At 38.2% G+C, this 24,693-nt stretch overlaps 1 protein-coding gene across 1 annotated transcript in view; it reads left to right on the forward strand.

Annotated features, from left to right (window-relative positions):
- The first annotated feature begins 3,596 nt into the window (after nt 1-3,596).
- Nucleotides 3,597-24,693, forward strand: part of LOC113493943 — a 35,573-nt gene continuing 14,476 nt past the window's right edge. The window contains exons 1-11 of the mRNA XM_026871987.1: nt 3,597-5,895; nt 9,041-9,139; nt 12,350-12,506; nt 13,189-13,318; nt 13,878-14,098; nt 14,478-14,575; nt 14,830-18,375; nt 19,361-19,453; nt 20,706-20,827; nt 22,268-22,402; nt 22,791-22,872. Coding sequence (XP_026727788.1) covers nt 5,859-5,895; nt 9,041-9,139; nt 12,350-12,506; nt 13,189-13,318; nt 13,878-14,098; nt 14,478-14,575; nt 14,830-18,375; nt 19,361-19,453; nt 20,706-20,827; nt 22,268-22,402; nt 22,791-22,872 — 4,720 coding nt within the window. The 5' untranslated portion in view covers nt 3,597-5,858. The remainder of the gene's footprint in view (nt 5,896-9,040; nt 9,140-12,349; nt 12,507-13,188; nt 13,319-13,877; nt 14,099-14,477; nt 14,576-14,829; nt 18,376-19,360; nt 19,454-20,705; nt 20,828-22,267; nt 22,403-22,790; nt 22,873-24,693) is intronic.

The raw sequence follows: 24,693 nt of genomic DNA on the forward strand, positions 1-24,693 counted from the left end.
GCTCGAAGTGTTCGATGCCCGCGTAGTACAAACATTTGTGTGATCCACGAATTGCTTGTTCTAAATCTAGGTGTCCAGTGCATGTGATTTGAATCTTCGTTAAAATCCCTGCAACTCAAAAAAGACAACGTTTGAAACTAATCTACAAAATGCTAAATGCTGAACTCCTTTGGGCCATAAAAAATGTTTCTAAAGTGTCCGACTGCGGCTCCCACCGCTAAAGCATTTCACGAAAGAAAAAGACAATTTATTATTAAGATATTAGCATAATAAGACAATCAGTCTCCTAAAGCATCGTGAATATAATTTTTGAGATGTAGATTTAAAAGATGAAATGTCAAAAAGATGTTCGGAAGAAAAAGTTAAAGAAATCATAACGTAGCAGACAGGAAGAAGGAAAATAAGGTAGAGCTAGAAAATCTAGACACCTAGTTAAGAGTTATTGAAGCAATTACTAACAACATCCCAACGAGGCTTCAGGGATTAAAGTTCATGAAGCTACTTCATCTGATGTCAACTAAGATCGACCTAGTTATTGAATTAATAAAGGTTTGGCTTTCGCTTCTAGTTTATTGGGCTCATAAATAAATTGGATTTACTTCAAGATATAGGTACTAGTAAGTAGCACTTAGGAGCATCGCTTTCGATGCTAAGTTTCAAAGTGGCTTTCACATGGAAAGGGTTGGAGAATACTTTGACGAAATTGACTGGAATATTTCAACTTGCGATTAATTCCGCTTCCATAGGTCCTATACTTCAAATGATCCGATTTTTTAGTTTGTAGCAAAAAGAACGATTGATAATTTCCAATGGCGTCTTAAAACATGAATTACTATTGTCAGAAGGAGAAACCGCTATATACAGTGTAGTATGCCGTAAATTACACAATAGCAACATGTTTGCTTCAAGAGCTGTGACGAATAGGTTGACTTTAATTGAGTAGCCATATATTTTCCTAACACGTATAATTAATTACTTTTCCAACTTATTATCGTTGTGGTAACATCTAGTAAGCCTTGCGCGATGTTATGTACGAACTGCGTAATATTATATTACAATTACATTGCATAACGGCGAGGAAAGTATTTAAAACGGGTTACGTACCGGCTAGTCTTCACCTGAACGCGGCATATGTGAGATAATTACACGTAAGTCTTCTATGTAGCCATACAGGGGATTACATCTAGTAATAGATTCTATTTGGTTTATTTTGCTGATTCTGTTCTAAGTACGACAGATTACTATTACACAAGTTTAAGACTTTGCCCGTACTTCATGCATCTAGGTACTATATTACCGTTGGGTTCGATTCTAATTCTTCCCATACGTCTGTATCCTAAATCCAATTTCTCGTATACACTAAAAAAAATCCTCATTTCTTGTGACAGTACCTATATTTGTTCCTTTCATTTCTCATAAATACAGGTGCGAATGTCCATAAGACAATTACTTAGCGACACGGTAGCCGCAGCTAAGTAATAGACCAGAGACATCGGACATAAGTAAACAGCTCCCGAAAACGTCCCGGCCTTGACCGCTATAAGCGCTTTTTAAGGTCTCTTTGGTCAACATAGACCAAAGAGGCCGGTATACTTGTGAAAAACCTATCTGGAATATTTTATTGAGTCTAACCTCTGGGGTTATGTTATGATAAAGATAATCTTGACGCAGATTTTCGTATAATAATAGTTTAACAAAAAAGGGCACTGTTTTGGAAGTGAGGGTTAGTTTCGGTTAGTTAAAAAGGTCAGTAGGATAAAGTTGTACCTACAGGGTAAAGACTTATTGATCTTTTGTTAGAGGTACGTTTTCCATCAAAGGTGTTCCTGTAATTGGGCTTAGGGTTGGGTGTGGTGTTGTTTTTAATACTGTTCATTTAATAAATTGGAAATGTAAAATATTTGGTCAACAATGTTGTCGAGAATATTTAGAACTTTCGAAATCTAATTTTTGATTTATGTTTACGTCAGTGCTCTTTTAATTTCAATAGTATGACCTTCTTAACAATCTTTGCTTTAGATTATAATCTGAAAATGCTCCACCTCTCGCTCCTAGGGTTGCGTTGACCCTAATCCACCAAGAATAGAGTTCGCTCAGTCGCGTGCATGAGGACGCACACTTAACGAAATTCAAATGACTTTACCTGGCGCTTTAATGAAAATGCCTAAGAATGATACGGAGATAGAATAAGTGATGGCAGATTTCATTCCATAGCTGTCAAGTTTCAATTATAGTAAGGGGACTAAGGTAAAGGACTTAAACTTCAAGATGCAAAATTATAGTTGAGGTCACCAATAACTGTAACGTATTACAAAAAACCTGTACGTGTATCTATTGTTAAAGCCACCCTAATTACATTTTATTTAACAGTGTCTGTAAATCCTTGGCGGCAAAAGACCCAGCTAAGAACAAGAATTTATTTACGTTCGCTCGCTACATGATGGCTTTTCCGATAATAATGTTCAATTTTCCTTACAACGGCGTTTTCCTTCACCTTCAGTCAGTATTGTTGTACTTAGTTTGGCTACATACAAGTATTGTATTAAGTTACAAGGAAATAAATATTTGTGAGAGTGACAATATTTCCCAGATGCTGAAACCGAATTTGCCCTCTAGCAATTAAGTATCTATGTGTAAATCTCTGAATGGCAAAAGATATCGCGGCTGGCCCAGGCGGAAATAGTAAGATGAGCTTGACACTTTTGGCAAACACTCAAGCATATTATAGCCCTCGACACAGTGAGAGAGACGAAGGGTATAATTTGCTTTGCAGGGGGACAAAAAAACACGAAAACCACCCATAGTTGTAAAAGTCACAATTCACTGGAGTGCCATGTTAATTCATGTCTGTTTCAACATAATTTTATGACTAGAAATACACTAAGGTTTTTAATAGCTTTCCTAGGACAGCTAGTTTTTTTTTATTCTAGATACTCATCGGTTGTCTAGTTTTTGGAACTCTGCCCAAGAAATAAGACTGGTCAATAACACCGACTTTACGGAGAACAGGATTGGCTTACATACGCTTTTGTTGAATCAAAGACCATCAAATAACTAAAATCTATTTTAGCAAAAACAAATATCATTTGAGGATGGTAGTCTTATCTTTCGGAACAGACTCAAATATAATTGACAGTGCCATGTTTTCACATAGCAGCCGACATTTAACAAGTCATAATGATATAACAACAATCGCATGTCAAACTACCTAAAGTAATTGACGAAAAACCTCACGATTATTAAACTCAATACTAAATTAAATTATTCTCGACGCAAAGGCTCGAAATTCACATAGTTACAATTGACCTTGGCTCACACCTTACACGACCTGCACACCATTCCACACAAGTTTCGTTCACTAACGCGACGCCAGACGCTGATGTCACCGTCATGACATAATTGCAAGGCTCGCGTGATTCAAATGTTTTGAGGATATTTTGAAACAATTAGCTCAGAGCTGAAGGAAAATTATAGGATATTAGGTGTTCATTTACGTGTAACACCATACCTATTTACCGAATGAAAGTGTTGTTATATTTTATTCCACTTTTTCTTTCACCGCATTTTCTAATTTCTTACTAAAAATTGTTTGGTCTTTTCCAGTCTAGAATACTTAATTTTAACGTGTCTTTCGAGGCACGAATAAGTACCAAATGTTACCGAAATTAGCTCATAAGGCTGACACTTAACCATCAGTCCGTTTCATCTCTATTTCGCTCTACTATCCGCAAAAATCGATTTCACATGTAGACCATGTCGCAGTATCCTTTTCTTGTCAAACGGGGACAGTTACATTTGGGGTCACTGAAATATCAATGACGCCAGCTGTCTTGGGTTCTGCAATCCTTTTACGTCATTGGAAAGGTGAAGGGACGTGAGTGTAATTTTCCTTCTTACTTTCATTCCTAAAATCAGTCAAACCATCAACATTGATCTGTGGTTTTCCCTTTAGATAAATTAGGTTGACTTTCAGTCTATGTGCCAAAAACCAGGCCTTGTAAATCAAGAGATATTTCTCAAAGATCTTCATAGCAAATTAATTTATTTGAATGTTTTAGACATAACAAAATGTAATAGGTATAGTTTGTATAAACATTACCAAACTGTCATCATCGCTCTCCATGTTGAATTTATTAAGATAACACTTGACTCATTTTCGGGGTACTGATAGCAACAGAATTCTCAGTCTCATTGATTACATTATTTGGTGCGGTCTGAAATTAAACTATTTCATCACTAATGGAATCTTTTCTTTTCTTATTTTGTAGTGCAAAGCCAAATAGAAAATACCTTGACATAAAATATTTTCAATACATAAAGCCCGTGTTCTGCCACGCTAAGCCGAGCCAAAGTCAGGTAAACACCCTTGTAATAGAGGCGAGACCTTTACTATTTGTATTCCCAAATATTGTCTTTTTACATGATAACATCTTGGCGTGACTACAGACAGTTTCGACAGGCAACTTGTGGAATATTCAGAGTATATTAAAAGTTAAGCTGTTTTTGTTGACTGTACAATGAAAACGTGGTAGAACAAACGTGTTGGCGTCAGGAAATTCCGATAACACATGAATGCTAGTTGTTTGACTATTGAATTAGTTTGAAACGATTTTTGTGGTATGTGTAAATTGTGAATGTAGTTTTGCACGTATCAATAGACTGAACATTTTCGGCTCGCGTTCGCGTCAGTTGCGGAAGAAAAAGCAAGACAGATGTTAGAGCTGAGACGAGTTCAAACGCTACTCAGTAATCTCAAAGCGGAAGAGATTCATATTGAATGCCAGCAAAAACGATGCCAGAATGTAAAAGCAGAATTTACTAATCTCGACGCTAAAGAAAATAATGAAGGTCCGATTTGATATATTATTATTGGATATAACTTGCATGAGATAAAAAGGAGCATAAACAAAAGAGTCATGATGGCAAAATGTATGCGAAGTTATGGTACCTACCCTTCATTAATTTTGTTATTCAATTTACTCTTGCAATTAGCGCAATATCGCAGGTAATTTTATTAAAAACCTCCTCTCAGCGACGTCTATTCTGGGCTACCGTTAGTAGGAACCTAACAAGCTTCGTTTTATCACATTTTTTTTATCTAATTTGTGATCTCGAGGAAATCCCTTTGCCAACAAGTGAAAGGAGTTCTTTGTGGTAAAACGCTTTGTCTAATCTGGGGCCATTGTTGACCACGATACGACCGGATTTATAAAACATTTAGCTTTTATTTTACAACAAGCGCTAATTTTCCACAAAGTAATTTAGTTTTTCCTCTTGATAACAGGTGAATAGGAACGATGTAAACGCTAAAACTACTAGAATCATTAAACCACTTGCGTTTTATTGATATCCTTGTCAACATTGATAAAAATATAATATTATCATTTATCGGAATGATGATAACATTTCAGTGCTTGATCGTCGTATAACAGTGAATGCATTGCGTAAATAAAAAATAAAACAATTGACAATAAAATAAAGTGGTTTTTAAAATAAAGGTTATATTTCTGCGGGAACCGTAGTTGCGTTCAAGTGTTACTGGTATATACTCGTAAAATGTAGTGATGTTTGGTGTTTATTACTAGGCTTGAATGTCCCACTGCTGGGCAACGGACTCACTCTTCTTCCACTTGTCTTTCTCGTGAACCACGACTGACAGGTTCTGTAAGAACGAGTCCAAGTCATCCTCCTATTAAGTGGATTGGTTGTTACATTAAAACAAGGATTAGATTAATGGTTAACTAATTGTCAGTTTTAGTAATTAGTGCGTTTTTATGTAATAAAACAGTGTACGAACCTTAGTGATAATGTTGTAGTGCCTCTTAGACGTTATTATAAAGTGAGGTTAGCAAGTCGTCATGAAGCAAAAGAATCCGATTAAATTGTTTAACATAGGTAAGTGTGTCGAAAATTTTTATTTGGTTAATCAAGATTATGAATTAGTCATTAATTGCAATTTTAGACTATTAATGATAACATTGGTGAACATCTTAAAAATCCGACGTTTCTTAAGAAACATATTTTAGGTTGTTTTATTCATAAAAAGTTTTATAGCGCTACCGACTCAATGACAACTTGCGCAGTCGCTAGAAAATAGTCATTGTTTCTAAATATTTCTCCATATTGCTCCTAATCATGTTTTTTTTTTATATTGGACTACTTACCTACTGATGTTTTTGAAACTGACTCACATTCTATGATCGACTTAATCCTAGCGACCAGAACTTCTAAGTTTGACCAACCGCCTTTATGAATTCTAGCACCTCTTAATGTTATTGCATTTGTGGAAGAGTGACAGCGCACTAAACGCTGTAGAGCAGTCTCTCTTCAACACCAGCAATAATCACTTTAAACAGGCTGTCTGGTCTCTCTTATACCCTGATACAAACCCAAAATAACATTTTGATAGTACGAAAATGCAGAAATCTATCTTCTCTATTTGTGAGCCTTTGTCCTGCATTGTGACAGATACTATTATGTCTGAATTACTGTAATCGTGACTAATTCGTTGTCTTGATAACGCTTACCGAGTTATCATATAATAATCAAATGTTTACGTCGGTATCTTGTGTCGGAGTACAAAATATTGGCGTTTTCCATGTAACACGGCCTACTTTAGTTTTATAGTTATTTTTATGATTAATTGCTGCCTAGATTGTCTACCAAGTCATTGTATGGAATAACCTTTGGTATTATAATCTTGTATGCGGGTATGTCTGCAAGTTAATGCTATGTAACCCAAAGGAGTCCTTTGCCAATAGAACCGTTTACTACGAAAATAGTTAATTTTCGTAGTAGTTTATAGGTTGTAGATGTGTTATAAGCATAGTTATTATTATCATCATTTTATAGTAACTGACTTTTAGTGTCAAAAATGTAAAATCAAATACTGTTTAAAACTGTTTTTTCTAGTCGAAAACACGTTTCCACTTTTTTCTTGAATGTTTAAACAGTTTCTTAGTCAAATCTTTTAAATGAATTTTGTGAAGGATACATAATATAGCGCGTTGCTGTACAATATACAAGTATAGGTCGACAGGACATTGCTCAGTCGCAGTCGTCGAGATGCTTCAATGTCATTTGGCTGACTTTTAAAAACAGGTTGGCGACCTGATACGAGACTTTTTAAAGATAATACAGCACTGAATAACTATTCCACGGAATATTTCGATTTCGTGCCCTTGAATAGGTTCTGTCAGTCTACATGATCTATTTATTTAATTTTTAAAACAATTCGCGCGTCGTAGAACAAAAGGGACGATTTTCCCATGCGAAATTATTCTGACAGCTACTAAAGTCAACCATATCGCTGTTTTACGTACACAAGAATATTTTTCTATACCGATAGCCCAGTATTGACCAACTGTAGAAAGTACAATCAAACAAGGTAAAAACTGATGATAATATAGCCTTTGCCAGATTTTGTTGCACATCGACCATAAAAAGCAGTTTTGGAAAATGCGGTCCTTACAAAAATATGTCTCAATGTTATTTATCACAAACGATTTGGCAAGTGCACTTTTAAATGTGGATTAATTGATAACACCAGTATTTATTTTTAATTTTTCCACACGATTATCACTAATACATGTATATCACGAGATAATTAGTATAATTACCACGTGATGTTCTTGCTGATTCAACGGCCGATGATCTAAGCTGTGCAATGCTTGCGTCATTGTACTTAGCAAGGATACTAAACGTAAACAATGTAAATATGTGTTATTTACATTGAAAAGTATAGTTTGCAGCATGACTGATTGACGGGATTGATGCGATGCGACAGGTTTAGGTCCAAGTTGGTGCAACTTGGGGGACACCATTTGTACTTGATACTAAGAGTCCCTATACTCGAGAAAACTTAAGCTTGGGAGATGCCCAATTTAAGTCTCCAAGCATACATCGCCATACAAACTCATACAAGATCTAATATGAGCACGAGCCTTTGGAGACTAAACCCGTCCTACTAATTTTATAAACGCAAAAGTTTGTATGGATGTTAGTTCCTGTTTCACGAAAAACGACTTCACTGATTTAAACGAAACTTGGTACACAGATAATTTATAACCAGGATTAACACATAGAATTTTGATTCTGATTTAAAGTTCCCGTGGGATCGTTTAAGATTCGTAGCGGGCGGGCCCGCGGGCAACAGCTAGTCTGATATAAAGTAATCGACTTGAATAACATGTTGTATTGCCGGCCTAAGTTGATTAAATGATTATTTTCATGTACAAGTAATACCTTTGTTCTCATTTTCGTTTGCGATAGCGCTTAATGAAGGCGAATACTGATGTAGTTCCAACATTGCTAATGAGGGTATGGAGCGGTTGAAATTGGCTGCGATAGCCTCCATTACGTTATAAAACCCATTTCGAAAAGAATTCTGCTTTAGGAACGCCTGTTTTTAGCAAATTAAACTTCAGTAGCAGTCCTAAGGTTTTGCGCTAGTATTCAATTGTAAAAGTAATGTTAAAAAGATCTTACTTAGCTTGATTCCTAGTCTAGTTATCAAGGATGAAAACATTAGTACAGTTCATCTGAAAACAGTTCGTACTTTAAGATAGATGTTATTTCAATAAGCAAATGCCTCCTAGATTTATTCTAGTATCGATTTAAACGTACCTGATATATCGATTTGTCTGTATTATTCACGTATTGGAGCCGAGTACCTAAAGCGAACACTATCAACTAAGTATTTGTAATGTAAACGTTATAATTTGTATTTAGATTTTGAAAATCTTCATCATGACGCTTCAAAACAAATACTTTTATGAGCTAGTTAGTTTTTTTTTAACCACTCCCGAATTAATGAATTTAGGCAATCCTAGGTCGCGATAGTTTCACAATGATGAAGTCACATGCACAAAAACACTGACTCTCAGGACGAGCATCGTGGATCACACAAATGCTTCATGCGATAATCGAACCCGCGACACGTCTCGCTTTGTAGGTTTGGCGTGATGACCTCAGCTGGGCTATCTGTGCAATCATATAGATTTTTGAATCCAGAAATTATAGTGTATTCCATTTATTTCAGCTGGACTAAGATGGTTACTAGTAGGCGCGTGTAGCGGCAAAGTCATGAATCAAGGAGGTCTCAAGAATGTCACGGAGCCTACGCGCCTCGAGAACAAACGTAAGTTGCCTATCTGACCTCCTTTCAAACTTCGCCCCATACAAGCACGATGCCGACAACTTGGCTCTGAGGAAACGATGAACTTTTGTTTATGTTAGAGGTATAGGACCGTAATGTTTATCGTAATTTGGAAAGATTTCGGCCTTACTGCTTATTGGGTTTCTCATGCTCAACTTTTGTTATCCCTCCGTATATGTAAGTGGTGTAACAATGTTATTTTATTGTGTAATAAACAATATCCTAATTAGAAGATAGCATCAAGCACCATGATTGGTGAATGGAGATTTTTAGATGTGATAAGATATTGATAATGATGTAAGGACACTTTTGAATCTTTGATTATCGTTCTTCTATGTAATAAAGCAACTCCAGGAGGAGCAATGATGGGCATGTGTATCAGGCTAACTTATTGCCTATGCATATCAGAATTATCAGAAGATTACATATTAAAACAGTCGCTGGAATCTACACCTGCAACTATGTGCATAATAATTGAATCTTTGAAACCCTAGTTCACATAAATACTTAGACCTTTGTTTAGTCCTAGCTACCGCATTAGGTTAAGTAACCTGTAATGGTAGATTAGTGTGATTATTAAATAAATAAATAAATAAATATTTGTTTATCAAAATTCGGATCATGATTATTGAACAATTTCCCCTACTAGTAACAACAGTGATTAAAAAAAATCATATCAGTACAAGGCACCTTGAAGTTAGTTAAACGTCGATGTACCGGCTAAACGTTTTTTGAGGTAGAGTGTAAATGCATTCGCTTGTGAATCTCTGATGGTCCGGATTCTCACCCCCTCTAACTTGTCTAGCTAAAGTCTCTATGATTCTGCTGCCAGAAACAATGCACTCTCCATAGAATGAAAAGGTCCCTATCAGTACGAATATCAAGATCAGTCGTCCCCCCGGTCACATGTCGGTCATGGTAATATTGCAATCATCACGGTGGCTGCCTCCGTTTCGTAATCGGAAACAGAATTTCGTAGATATTAATAGTTTCAAGTGTCTTCAACTGCAATACTCATGGTACTGCTTCAAGGTCGAAACGTCGAAGAAACAAGTGATTGCGTGCAAAGGATGTTGTAAAACTTGATTAGATTCTAATTGTTTTTTGAAAATCATTGGCTTTGTCTTATTAGAGAAACGATAATAATTCTAACACTGGGCCATTTTTATATCTTTTATGATTTTTCATTTATGAGGTTACTGTTGATTGATATTGATAAGCTATTTTCTTCATTTACATTGCCACCCTTTGGGGGTTTACCTAAAAGGTTTATCGCAGCTCTATGTGAATGATACCATCTAGTTTTAGATCATCAAAAGAAGTATTTCGAATTTTGTGCTCTATCTAACTGTTATAAATATTGTTTTTTTCTCGGAACATCAGTCAAGTCATGTCTTTCAGCTGGTGCTGAAGTTTGTGAAGCGAGCAGACCACAGAGTTGCTTCCGATGCCACGGTAAGCCTCACGGCTCTACTCCTGCGCGTGTTTTTCAGCTGTCCCATCGAATTGTCGTCGCATTAATGAGATAGAGATCGAATAGTGTGTACAATATCACACTTAATTAATGGCCATAAAAATGCCCCCCCCCCCCCAAGTTACCTATACCAAATTTATTTAGGTTAGCGTGACGTCATAATGGGCAATAATGGTCCATGATCGCAATCGCATTATGTTGCACTACTTAAACAAATGTCGCAGTGCGCCACTCACAGCTGATCCGTGGTCTTATAAACTTTTTGTTGCATTTCCACTGGTGTTTGCAGTTGGCAAGTTTTGCGGTACATTTTCTGAAGTTATTGGAAACGAACGCATGTATTCGATTTCAATGCTTTTTGTTATTCTGATTCTGATTTCTTCGGTTTGGATTGTATTTGGCACGGATTGTTACTCTTTATCGAGAACGAATGAATGGTGTCTTATAAATATAGATACGTGTCCAATTGTAGCTCGGTTTATCTTTGTCTCGGTTTTTCTAATGCGGTATGCGGTACGGTAATGCTTTTATTTGTTTGATTTTTATATTTTTTTCTCCATTGAACCATCATGGATTTACCAGTCAATTGTCTGTTGAATTTTAAAGTACTAATGAGATTCTATTTAGGTAATGTCTTTTCCCATATGATGATCTTATTAATTTAGGGTCTGAAAGAGTTGTTTCTGAGAAATGACTTGTTGAACGTTTTATCCAGTGTTTGATTTTCGGAAAGATTAAGAAGCTACCAACTAGTCGTTTTCAATAAACATTAGGTTATTCATATTTCTGTGAATAATATAATTTGTCTGAGTGCCTACAGTGATAAAATGAATAGGTAGTCATAAAATCATTGATCACATTTAACGACCGGCTGGTGCTAATGTTCTCGGTATATAAACAGCCTGATCACACAAACGACATCGTTTGCTCTGTCAGATTGCCATTGTAATTAACTTATACCTACCATCTGTCACAGATTAAAAGTACAAGCGACATGCAATATTCAACCTTATCAACTATTGTCATAAAGTTGTTAGAGAATGATTTTTCTAACGATTTCGATGACTCTACAATCGCGTTAATGAAGTATTTAAGTATTAATATAATTTTAATTGCTTCATTTTTAATTCGGTTTTCATTTGTTTAGTTAACGGTATAGGGCAGACGTTGTGTCTTGTGATGAAATTATTAGTTGGTAGTTGTGATCAGTGCTCGTTACTTCGCTCTATGAGGAGTCACCTCTGTCCGAAGTTGGGAACCGGTAGAGTGGGACCGTTACCGACTGTCGGTAGTATATCTTGGTCTTTATGTTTTCTTCAAATATTTTCCATAGTTATGGAGACTAGTAGCGTCATCTTGATACATTTGGTCTTCATTGTGTATCAGGTGTCCAAGACAAGACTTTAATATTGATGTTAAAATTTTTATTGACAATTTAGTTTTATGAGTAGCAGAATTATATCGATTGACGATAGTTGTTGACTCTTGATTCGTTAGTTTTGTAAGGAACTGGAAAGCATCTCTAACAACTATCACTGTCCTAGTTTTTTGCCAACTATGTGTGGGTCTGCTTCTGGTCAGGTACCAGTTTTTTACAAGGAGCGACTGCCTATCTGACCTCGTCAACCCAATTCCCAGGGCAACAGCAGGGTCGATCAAATTGTACAGTTATAGCTTAGCCACGAACCATCATCTATAATGTGTTGGTATTGTGTCAGGTGAGCGTCGTCGTGGCGCTGCGGGTCGCGCGGCTGCTCTGCGGCGCGCGCCCTCCGACTCGGACTGCTCCGGGGAGACCGCCTCGCTCTCCGCCGACAGCGGGGACCGCGCCCCGCGCCCGCCGCCGCAGCCCGCCCGCGCCGGCAAGACCAGGAGGTAACACATACATCAGACACACACATACATAGTATACTCATATCCGAAAAGTCGGATTGTCTCAACTTGTGTCGCGGGAAGTTTCAAAAACTCTGTACCGCACCGAACTGAAAAACTCAGAACAAGCATTCGTGGATCACTCAAATGCTTGTCCTACACGGGGATCGAACCCGCGACACGTCGCATTCGGGTTTTACCATGGTGACCTCATCCACTCAGCTAAGCGTACAGTCAATCTCTGAAATACCTAAATAGAACTCCAAACCAAAAATAATGAGGTCAAAATACCCTCGTTACCGTCATCAACGTCAATTGTTCTAAAAAACACTTTTCTTTTTAAATACTTTTAGAAACGACCGCTCTACGTCAATGCATTGTTCTCAAATTAACATGAACTGATTAAATAAATTAAAGCGTTTATTTATTTTGGGAGTTGGTTCAATATACAAGACCAGTACGACAGTTAATTAAAATCAAATAAAAAAAGTTGCCTTATGAATTGCTGAACGACATTTAATTAGATGAGTTTAACATCTAACATAAGTTTCTTTTAACTTATTTTTAAAACTTAAGTTCCTGGCTGTAAATACCTCCGGGTTATAAAAGTCGTCTGACTAGTTTCAAACCCTACCGAACTGCAAATGGTAATATTTTCACAATCTCGTTAATAACCTGTTGACAGTCGTCGTCGGGGCAGTGAGTGGGAGGTGCTCGAGGGTCTGAAGGACGGCCAGAGGTTCGACAAGAGACCCGACGTCTTCAACGGTTACCTACACAAGAAGAGGAAATGGCCTCTCAAGGGGTGGCACAAGGTAAACTTTATGGAAAATGAGAATGAAAGGAGTACTTTACCCAGCAATGACATTGTACAGGCATATATTTATATTATTATATTTTTTTATTGTGTTTTCATAGCTCAAGGACTGCATGTTACTGGTATATACACTATGTATTTAAAAATCTGTCCAATCAATTAAGGGGTTATAGTGTAAAATGATTACGATTACAAAAACGAATTAACCATAAAAACAAGGTAAAATTGAGGGCAATTCCCTAAAATTCAGGGTAATTTCATCGATAATGCTGTGCAAAAAAATATATATTTAGATTTTTATAAAGACCTAGATTTCTTCCATACTTTTTTAACTTTTCTAGCAATTCATTTTTATGTCCCTCAAGGATCGGACAGAGATTTTCTTATGTAGCATGTCTGCATGACATCATTAATGAGACCATTGTAGGGCCACGCTGTATACTGAATATTTCATCATCAACATCAGTGGCCTCTAACATCTACGACAGATGACTGTACATTTAGGACCACACGTTAGGCCCCTAATACTACTTATTACAATGATCACCTGGCCCCAGCGTTTCTTCGTGGTGGACGGCGGCATCCTGGTGTACGCGCGCTCGCCCACGGACGTGGCGCGCGGGCGGCTGCACGGCAGCGTGGACGTGGGGCTGTCCGTCATCTCGGCCAAGGCGCGCCGCCGCCGCATCGACATCGACGCCGACGAGTTCATCTACCACCTGCGCGCCAAGACCCCCGACGTGTTCCGGACCTGGCTCAACGTGCTCAAAGCTCATAGGTCACTTTATATTATTTGTATAATAAGTAAATTAAAAGTAAATAATTTATTCTCCAAGTACGATATGTCATCACTTTTACGTGTCGCTGGAGTCTTCATTTCCTATCTTTAGTCAGAGAGAAACATGTTAATGAGCTAGTTTAGCCTTTCTTCAAACAATAAAAATATTAATTTTTAGTTTTGCCATTAGTAGATCAAATGCTTTCATGACATGCTCGAGAATTATCAATGATAAACTAGATAGTTTTTGTAAAAAAGAATAAAATCATTGATCATTGACTTGAGCGCTATTAAAAACGTCCATAATTCTCTTCGTAACGGTCGTGTGTTGTGTGCTACCTCTGAGGTCTATATCTATAAAAGTAAACTTGTCTTATAGGTTATACCGACAGCACTTGCTAACGTTTGGTGCGCGGGAGTCGGTCCCGAAGATCCACGCGCCGCTGGACGACCTGCCGCCCACAGACACGTCCTCTCGTGAGTACAACACAACATCAAGTGCTTATTTTAATTGGTATACTTCCATTATTCGCTTTAAGCATGCGGTACGGTTTAAATATAGAAGATAAATTATTGTGGGGTAGGTTTAGACTCGTATGAGATTAATTTTAGGGTACTACAGTTGTGTTTTCAGTGTAATGGGAAAATTTTATTATAATTTGTAGGGAAACGATCAATACGAAAATAAATCTAACTATGCCTACCTATCCTAAAATCCTTTCATCCCCAAGGTACATCCCACGACACCTTAGAAACATCTACGATAACCTCGAGCGAAGACTTTCTCTTCCCCACTAAAATGAAGTGCGGACATGAAGATTGCGACGATAGCTTTTGCTTTTGTCACGAAACCTTCTACCCCCCTATAGACGAAGAAAAAGTGTTCGAAAACTCGGTCGACGACGACAACCCACAAATGCTGGACGTTCACTTAAGCGATAAACTATTTAATAACCATAGAAGCTTATGCTCTATGAACTGCGTCGCCAGGTTCACGAAAGAAGACCTCAAAAGGCGGAAATCTCCAAACATATCTATAGGCAGCACAGAGGCTGAGAAACAAATGCACAGCACTGATCTAGACGTGTCTATACGAAGCGCTGAACCCCCAGAAGGAAACGATCTCAAAAACATTCCAGAAACATTGCACGAACGTTTGCCGGAAACAAATAAACACTTATTCCTTGACAATAAGGTTCCACCGACGACGGCATATTTTTTCTTCACTCGTAACAAATCTCGTTGCTCGAGCCCTAATTCACCGATGAAACGGAGCAGGAAGTCAACGAACTTAGTCAGGTATAGGAACTTAATGACGGAGCCTACTTTGAAAAAGCCTTTAAGTAAGTGTATGTTGTTAGGGAACTATAAGTACCGAGTGGCGAAGCATTCCGACCCGGAGAAGGCAGCGAACAAGGCCATGGCCTGCGACTCCATACAGAAGGAAAGTAACGAGGTGCAGGTGACCATCATAGAGAACAAGTCGCTGCAAGACGCGATGACCATCGCAGACTACGATATCATAACAGAACGGCTAATGGTATCCATATTCCAGAATCCTAAAAACCTTCCAAACGATGAAATCAAATTATACATCAAACAGGTCATAGAAGATTTGTATGACGCCAAGTTTATGGACGCGCATCCAGCCAAAGCATTGTTCAGGTGCCTTCTGGAATACTGGTTGAAGAATACTTCTAATGAACCTATTAAAGCTGCTATGACACAAAGCCGCTCTGTAGACAGACAATCTAATAAATTCTTCACTAAAGACGAAAATCTCTCAAGTCTGTATATTAGCAACGTTTCTAAGGAAACTCAGTTCCATGGGCTAAGCGAATTACTTGTACAGTACAAGAAAAAACCCACCTCTCCGCCTAGGCCGACAACGACTGCACATAAATCAGAAAAACGCTGTGTGCCCAAAACCCACAGTCCGAGACGAGACACGGAGAGTTTCGAAAAGGAGAGAAAAATTCAAGAACTTGAAAAGTTACTGAAAAACACAGTGTACATATGTGAAACAACTAGGAGCACTCATAGTAAGGATAAAGATATAAAAATTACTAAAACGTTAATAGATAATTTGGGGAAACTGTCTCCGAGGTCGCCACGATCAGGCATAAACAGGCAAAGCGAACAGCCAAAGAACGACACGTCTAACTCTTCAACTGAGAAAATACAAGATACTATAAACCATCTCATAAGTGACACCTCCATACCGCCAGATGTTGCCAAGGAGTTTCTCAGCGCCTACCTAGATGTGTTACTTAACGATAGTTGCAAAAGTCTCACGGAAACGAGCTCCAAGTCAAGTGAACATTCTGCTCACTCCAAAGCGGACTTGTCCTGCGAAGTACAGACTGAAGCTGTCATAAAACGAGTTTCTAGAAGTGTCACTACCTTACGAACAGAGAGCAAGGAAGCGAAACTGAACGACATGCGAAACGTAGATCCTGGACAGTTGTATTTGAAAGACATTTTAGATAAAATAACGACTATATTCTCTAGAGTTAGGAAAGTCGATGATAAGTCTAGTAACTGGAAAAACGAGAAGTCGAGCGATGACACTAAGTCAAGTCATTTTAAACACGAAGAGCAAAAGGATGAATTGGGGAGAACTGTGAAGGGATACCCTGGGAAGAATCTTATTTACGAGAATTATGACGAGAACTCCGTTGTTATAGACCTCTCTCGGTACGATTTAGAACATATCTCAATGTTCAGTGATCCGTCGATCAAAGGGATCATGTCTATAACTATTAAGCTTAAAGAAAAGCCACTCAATATTGGCGAGTCTAAACGCACACAGTTGAGCCTCAAATTCGCAGATTCGAAACAAATCGCGGCTGAGAACAGGAAAGACAGTAGGAGAGAGAACTGGCTCAACTTCATGCAGCCTGTTAGCACCAACTCTAATGACTTATTCCGTAAGAAAACTGCGTCCCCGCCGCATCCCTTCATTGACTTCCCTAAAGAGTTTGATCTGAAGCCGTATTTAAGTAGCAGCGACGCTACGTCTAAAGCTTACCGCGTCACCCACGAGAGTGAACACTCTTTAGGCCTATCGTTTAAAAGTAGCACCTCGTTGCGCAGAGACTCAAATTCAAGGCAGTCCTGCGATAACGATGGTTCACATTCATGCTACGTGATGTCTTTTAAAAAGGAATCTTTCGCGAAGAAGCTACAGTCTTTGAAAAAAGTCCGCCTGAAGGAGTGTAACGGTGTACTGCTGAGCCCTCATCAGATATCCCCGACCCGCTCGCCCACTAGACAACCAGAACTGTCGATATTCGAAAAACCAACCCCTAGAGTTATCGATGAAAAATTTATACTCTTACTATTAGAAAATTTGTCACTGCTGTCTAAAAACATACCTAGTTTACACAAAGACATTAATAATTTATTTTTAAAGTTAAGAAAGAAACACGATAAAGTTATAAAGTGCTGTAGTAATATACGAGGGCTAAGTCTCTTAGGGAAGATCTATAACGAGGACGCTTGTAGAAGTATTAACAATAAAGATGCTATGACACAATGGGACCTCGTACCTTATAATGCATACGACAAACACAGGGACCTTCGTATCAAAGACAAGGCTATCAACACAAGCAAAGTGGTCCAAGAATTGGTCGATGCCAAAATAAGTGCTATAGACTTTAGGCTGATCATAGACAACGAAGTTCAAACTGTGTGGAAATCTGAAGAAAAAGTACCAAAAGTGCACAACGATCAACAGGCTGCCGATAATACGTCGTTGGTGTCAACTTTAATGCAAACAGAGTCGGCGAACAGTGTGCAGGCGGCTGAGCTGGAGACCACGGAGCAGGCGACCTCCAACCCCAACTGGTACCAGCGGTTCTGCACCCGGGACTGCTCCATGTCCACCATGATCAAATGCGTTCTCGACTCCAACACTGAGAGCTTCCGCCTCCAACCGCGACAGAGCAGCGTCACCCCCACTCCCCTCAGAGACAAATCCAAATCAGAATCTAAGAAAAAGAAGCAATATAAACTCAGACAAGATCTGATCAAAGAAATTGCGCTCTTATCGCCTTCCTTTAAAGTTTCAACTCAATCGCAGACTGATAGGAAAGGGCCTCGGTTTGCGCGAGACAAGGGGATCGATAAAGATTTCAAAGTGTACAACTTGTATCAAAGTAAAAAGTTTTCCTCGACTCGGTCGAGTTCTATGACTGATTCTAACGTAGAAGTAATACCGAGCGATGAGATGAAGACGCTGTACAGATGCTCAAGTGACCCCTCGTACTGTTCCGGTTAGACCGCCATGTTTTTGTAGTGTCAACAAATAGTGTTTTTTCTTACAGAATATTAGTTTCTCGTAGTCATAGCAAACTGGTAAACCTGTAGTCAAGTGACATAGCCCCGTAGCCTATGGCAGAAATCACGTAATTGAAGGGAGAGAGCAATACTTTAAATAAGTTAGCATTCCAAGTTTTAGCGATGACAATACAACGTCCTTTCTTTTAAAACCTCGAATGTTGCTTATTACCAAAATATTGAGTAGTTCTAGTTTGAAAACTGTTCCTCAGTTAGTGTTATTTAGTTAGTTAAATAGAAGAGGTTATTTTACGTTTAGATGTAGCCCTAACTGTTAATAACAACTAGCTCTAGTAATTTAATAAATATTTGTATTTTCTAGTGTAGTATCTTGTATGCATGACTTTTGATTGATTTTCCTTCCCATGGATTGTTTTGAATATTTATCAGGCACAGGAAAAAAGAGAAAAGTTAGTCCACATTTAATTTGGTCCTTCATTGAGAAAAAAAGTGTTCAATGACGAAGTATTCATCATTTATCACAGTCATAATATCGAGGGACAGAAATAGTTTTATTGATTTTCACTCCTAAACTTAGATGCAAATAATTGCGCGATGCCGTGCTATTAATTATTCAAAACAGTTTGTCTCATGCAACTCTGTTCATGCAAGTTTGTGTTACGAGAGTTTTGGAATATATTGGACTATTTTAAAATATATTTACACTTCGAAAAGAGCAAATTGCTATTTTTGCTTTTAAAGTGGTAAAACGTATCGCCAAATTGGGCAATTCTTTTTTATTTTTTATCTCGCCTCATTTATACCTCACTATTTTTCTTATATCATGCTTAATTTCTTGGTCTATCCATGCCCATTAATCAGCGAGCAACACCTAAGCCTTATTCTTTATATAAATAAAATGTCGATATATATTCCAAATCGCTTTATTCCCGTCCTCGTATTGACGTGTCTGGTGTGTAGGGCTGATTAGCCCCACCGCCGTGCCGATCAGGGGCCCGCAGGCCGGCTTCGTGTCCGGCACGCCCGGCGGACGGCTCGCCGGCTGGATCATAGGTATGTCACATCCCTATCATGACAAAAAGCTGCCTATTTTATTGGTATAAACTAAATAAGTTCAAGCAATGGTTAAAAACCTGAATGAAATAAGCAGTTTTAAATTATCCGTATAGTTTTAGGAGGTAAACACACCTTTTTTTTCAGGAAAACGACAATACTTTTGATAAATAAGTGTTAGTAAATGTGGTAGTTATTCGTCAATCAGTTTTCACTCTTGTGCTAACAAATAATTGCAACCTCATATTTGAATACAGTGTAAGAATTCAACCCTCTTCGTAAGACCGTGGGTTTGTGGGACCAACTAAAAATACTCCAGTTTTGTTTCTGCCTTATCGAAGCTGCAGAATCGCTGGATTGATTATTTGATGTAATTTCTCATCCGTGTCATACATGCCCAAGCATGGCACACATTTTGTTCCCCACCGACCTATCTTAGTGAATGAAGCATGCGTACATAGTCTGCATTTATTGAAGAATACTTTGCACGATTATTGACTAGAATGTTTTGTTGATAGTGCACGCATTGATTCAATAAATTTGTGTTAAGAATGTAGTGGTTACAATTTTAAGGCAATAGAATTTCGATAAAAGATGACCATGTACAAATGATGGAGATATTTTTGCAGGAGACTGCTTTAATTCTGACGAAAAAGTTGACGTTTCGCCGTAAAGGAACGCTACCTAGAGACTACCAAAAGAATGTATAAAAATATGTTAAGCTGCAAACCTAGGCTAAAACCAAAGTACGTTAACAATACTTTTTGTAGGTAATTTTCTGAAGGAACCCTTGATTAGAATCTGATGATTAAGTGCTCTTTAAATCCCAATTGAGCAAAGGCGTGGTCAATGCTCCTTACGTAAGAAGAGGCACTTGCCCAGCCCTGTATATAGCCAATATATTTTTAGGCTCCCTATGCAAGTATCGAATCTGGACTTCCTTCTCAACCAACAATATTAAGTTTAATTACTACTAGCCCAGAATGTCCCAATGCTGGGCAAAAGCCACACCGCTCTTATTCCAATTGTCGCAATTAACCTGTTTGGTAAGAACGAATCCAATGTAAACCATGGAAAATTAGATCTCTGACGTGGTTGGTTGCGTGGCGTGGAAGTTTTTAACTGGGTTCCACACTACTCATGAACCCTAGAGACTTGAGAGTCTTGCCACCGTATTACACTACTGAATCAACACTATTTAACTTGGCTCCATGATCAGAGTACAACATGTAACGTGTATGTGTTCCCTCAGAGTCTGGCGGTCCGCTAGAGAACGCGTCCCGCGAGCTGGGCCAGGCGCAGCTGTCCGTGCAACAGCTGCAGCGGCTGCTCGACGCGCTCGAGCTGCAGCAACAGTTGCACCATGATACTGATGTGAGTACTTAACTTGGTTTCTTAGGTTTACGCGAATGTTAGACATTGAAATGAAACGACTTTTACGGATTTTATCGCGGTTTAATTTTTGGTTTTAGTTCCCGACGTTTCGACACCTTTGCAGGAGTATACAAACTAGATTGTGACTGCGGCCTCTCTTATATCGGTCAAACTAAACGAAGCATAGGGACCCGCGTAAAAGAACACATAGCTGACGTCAAACACCGCCGCTCAACGAAGTCTGCAGTCGCCGAACATGCTGAAGGCTCCAGCCATTATATTAGATTTGATCAACCACAGATCCTCGCTAAAGAATCCAAATTCCTACCAAGGATGTTTCGCGAGGCTATTGAGATTAAAAAACACCCTAATTTCAATAGAGAAGATGGCTGGAAGATATCACCTACTTGGGACCCAATAATACAAAAACTCAAGGCTAAACCCAAGAGCAGCGCTGCAAGACATCACGACACAGTGAGCTCATACTGCGTAGGTCGGACCATAAATAATTAATTAAAAATATGAAGGTAGAACGAGCAACATCTTCTGTCAAGACGAACACCATCTCAGTCTGCCCGTGACCATGATACCTGCAAAGGTGTCGAAACGTCGGGAACTAAAACCAAAAATTAAACCGCGATAAAATCCGTAAAAGTCGTTTCATTTCAATACTTAACTTGGCTTGTACCTAATGACTGCTATGTTTCGTCGCGTTTTCCTGGGACAACACGCCAAGCTTGGATGATATTAGTAGTTATGATATAGATATTGTATTAAAAAGGCAAAAAAAAAATAGATTAGAAAAACTAAAAACTTACTAAACTATCTGTTTTATCGGTCCAGACCATTTTTATATTTGTAAATTAGGTTGTCATCGGGTTTGAAGCTACCCTGAAAATTTCAGCCTGCTAGCTTATCAGGAAGTGCCTCAAAATTGAGTTGCAAAATCTAATCAAAACTACTAAGAAACAAACAAACAAGAAAAGTGAGTGTAGAAAAACATGGGAAAAATGGATACGATCTTAAGATCACGATGATTCCAAGGCACTGCCCCAAAACTAGTATATTTTTAATTCTAACTGTGATCTGTGATAAATATTATTTCTTTAATTTTGCAGGTTCGTTTAATGTTATCCAAAGTTGAAGTCGATGTCCTATAATTATATTGGAGTCTTTGAAATTGAGGAATTTGTGTACTGTTAGTAATTGTGTTAATTTTACTTTTTTTCACTTATTTACACCTACTCGTACATATTTTAAACTTTAGCACATTGGTGTGCTAATAAAAAAATTGCCTGAATGAAATGAAATCATTTATTCTGCAAACAGGATAGACTTCATTATATTTACCCTGAGAAGAAAAGTCGAAACACGAATTACATTTAGATGAAAATATTAGCTATTTTCGTCTAACTAATTAAATTTATTAATATTCTCCAGGTGTCGCTAGAAGGTGCGTCCCCGAATGTGAAGAAGGACCGTCGCAAGTTCGGTCTGAGGAAGAAGAAGTCAAACAGCAAGTGTGCCTCTGTAGAGCTGCAGCCGCCGCATATAGACCCGTCCACCTCGCATATGGTACGAAATACATGATACTACTTAGCTATTACTTTATAATGTTATATACTCTTTGTATTGAGAGAGGCACTATAAAATACCTTCATGATCAGCTGTTACTAAACTTTTAAAAAAAATCGATAAGAAAACCACTCCTAACTCAACTTGAATGCACGGATAGCCGAGTGGTTAGAGTCACCGCGCTAGACCCACTAAGCGTGGCGAGTCACGGGTTCGATCCCCGCGTAGGACACACATTTGTGTGATCCACGAATGCTTGTCCCGAGTCTGGGTCTCTTTGGGCATGTGCACTACACTGCCTAGAGCGGCATCTCTCACATTACTGCGACTACTAAAACTCTCTAGAAAGCAGTATCTGTTACTTATAGACATGTTGTTCATGCGTCAGGCCCTGTCCGCGCTGACGGCGCCGCCGTCGCCCGGGGGCGGCGCCTCGTCCGCGCCCAACTCGGCCGCCTCGCTGCCCATCGGTGAGTGTCCCCCACCCCCACCACACCACACATAGTACATATAGGTGTTAGCCCGTGTGTGTCTAGACGCTTACTCATGCATAAAGATACGTACTGTAAAAACTATGAAGCTTTCGCGTAAAGTTGAACCATGCTTTACCAGTTTAACAAAGTTCACTATAAGATGTGTTTTAAATCAGTATACCTCATTCTCTCAATGGGTGGGTTTATTTACGCAAGGTTTTTACACTACATTTCTTTAAACAATAAATGTGAATTAACATTTTATTTTTAGGAACCCCAAAGCCCCACTCCCTGTTTGTTCCTAACCGAAACTGGAAAGCAACCAAGAGAATCACAATATTTCTAGAAATGTACATAAATAACAGACAATCATGTTTTATATATTATTGTAAAGTGAAATGTACGAATATACGTTTGTTTTGTTATAAAAACAATAATTATTTTATAAATTATGTCTTTGCAAGGATTTTACGAGATTGGTAAGTCGGGAAGCGCCGCGTTAGCATGGCTGTTGATACGAAATGGCGCTGTACATGCACGAGACATCAGCTAGGCTTGTGTCGCCCCGGTAGAGGTGCTAACAGCATGGACTGCATCAGATCATGGATAATATCATGCAGATATCGAAACTTACATGTTCTGGCATAATTAAATATTGATAAAAAGATAATTAGAAGAATGTTTGTTTACGAAAAGAAAAAAAATTAGTTGTTAACTGATTAAAAGTATAAAAAATGAAGAAATTTAAGAGACAACCAAATAAAATGGTTGCAGAAATATTTATGTAAAAAAAATTTTTGGCCTGATGAAGCAATTCATTCAATTGACTTCATAAATTTGGGTGCAATTTCAAGATACACGACAGAAACATAGAACAAAAATACAATCTGAACTTTCATCAATAAATGACTAGAAGCTGCCATACAAACCCGACACCATAAAAAAACCATCTTCAAAAATCCACATTCGCATTAACAACATATCGTAACTTCCATTTTGTTTTTCTCGAAACTTCTAGAAGCTACCAGACTATAATGAATATCTTCTCTTTCCGTTCCAGCGTTTCTTTCTACATTTCTGGCCTCTACCTTAGTTCGTAAGACTGTTTTTATTTTACGTTTGTTCAACCCCTTTCTGGTCCTATCAGCATCGCCATTGACAACTGTATATATATCACGACGCTAGCTTAAGTGTAGTGCATGAATAGATGCGAATTCTAGGAACTGCTAGATGTACAACGAAAAAGAATAGGTGAATAACAGGATACGCAAAAATGTAGAAGGTTTTAGGGAGGATTTTACGATGACCCGGACGTATTTTCAGATGCATACGTATTTGAGCCAAAGAATAGTACATTAGTAACGCTTCCTACCCTACTTTTATCTACTTTATGTAAGTTTCGATCACGTGGATTCTAAATTCAGGTCCAGAATCTCCATGTCCTAGAAATATGTTCAGTAAAGTAGTAGTTTATTCAGAAACAGAAATTTTAAATATGCTTCTAGATTGATTTATACCTAGGGAGAAAACCCGAAGAGGAATCTAAGATTAGGTTCGTGATTCCGGTTGTGATACATCTTATGCCGTCACACTCCGATCAGATGTACGATACAAATCTTAAATGACATAGTTTAATTAAACCCTACAAGCAAATACCATCCTTATGATCTTGTCATTAAGTTCAATGTCAAAACAATACCGTAATAACCTTGACAATTATCTCTTGCGTCTCTTATCTATGATAAACAGAATCTAAGATTATCAGTGATCTCAACACATCTTACTGCATTCTCGGTATCAGAGAATAAAATACTTTTT

Source organism: Trichoplusia ni, chromosome 5 (assembly GCF_003590095.1).
Source record: "Trichoplusia ni isolate ovarian cell line Hi5 chromosome 5, tn1, whole genome shotgun sequence".
In the NCBI taxonomy this organism is placed as follows: Eukaryota; Metazoa; Arthropoda; class Insecta; order Lepidoptera; family Noctuidae; genus Trichoplusia; species Trichoplusia ni.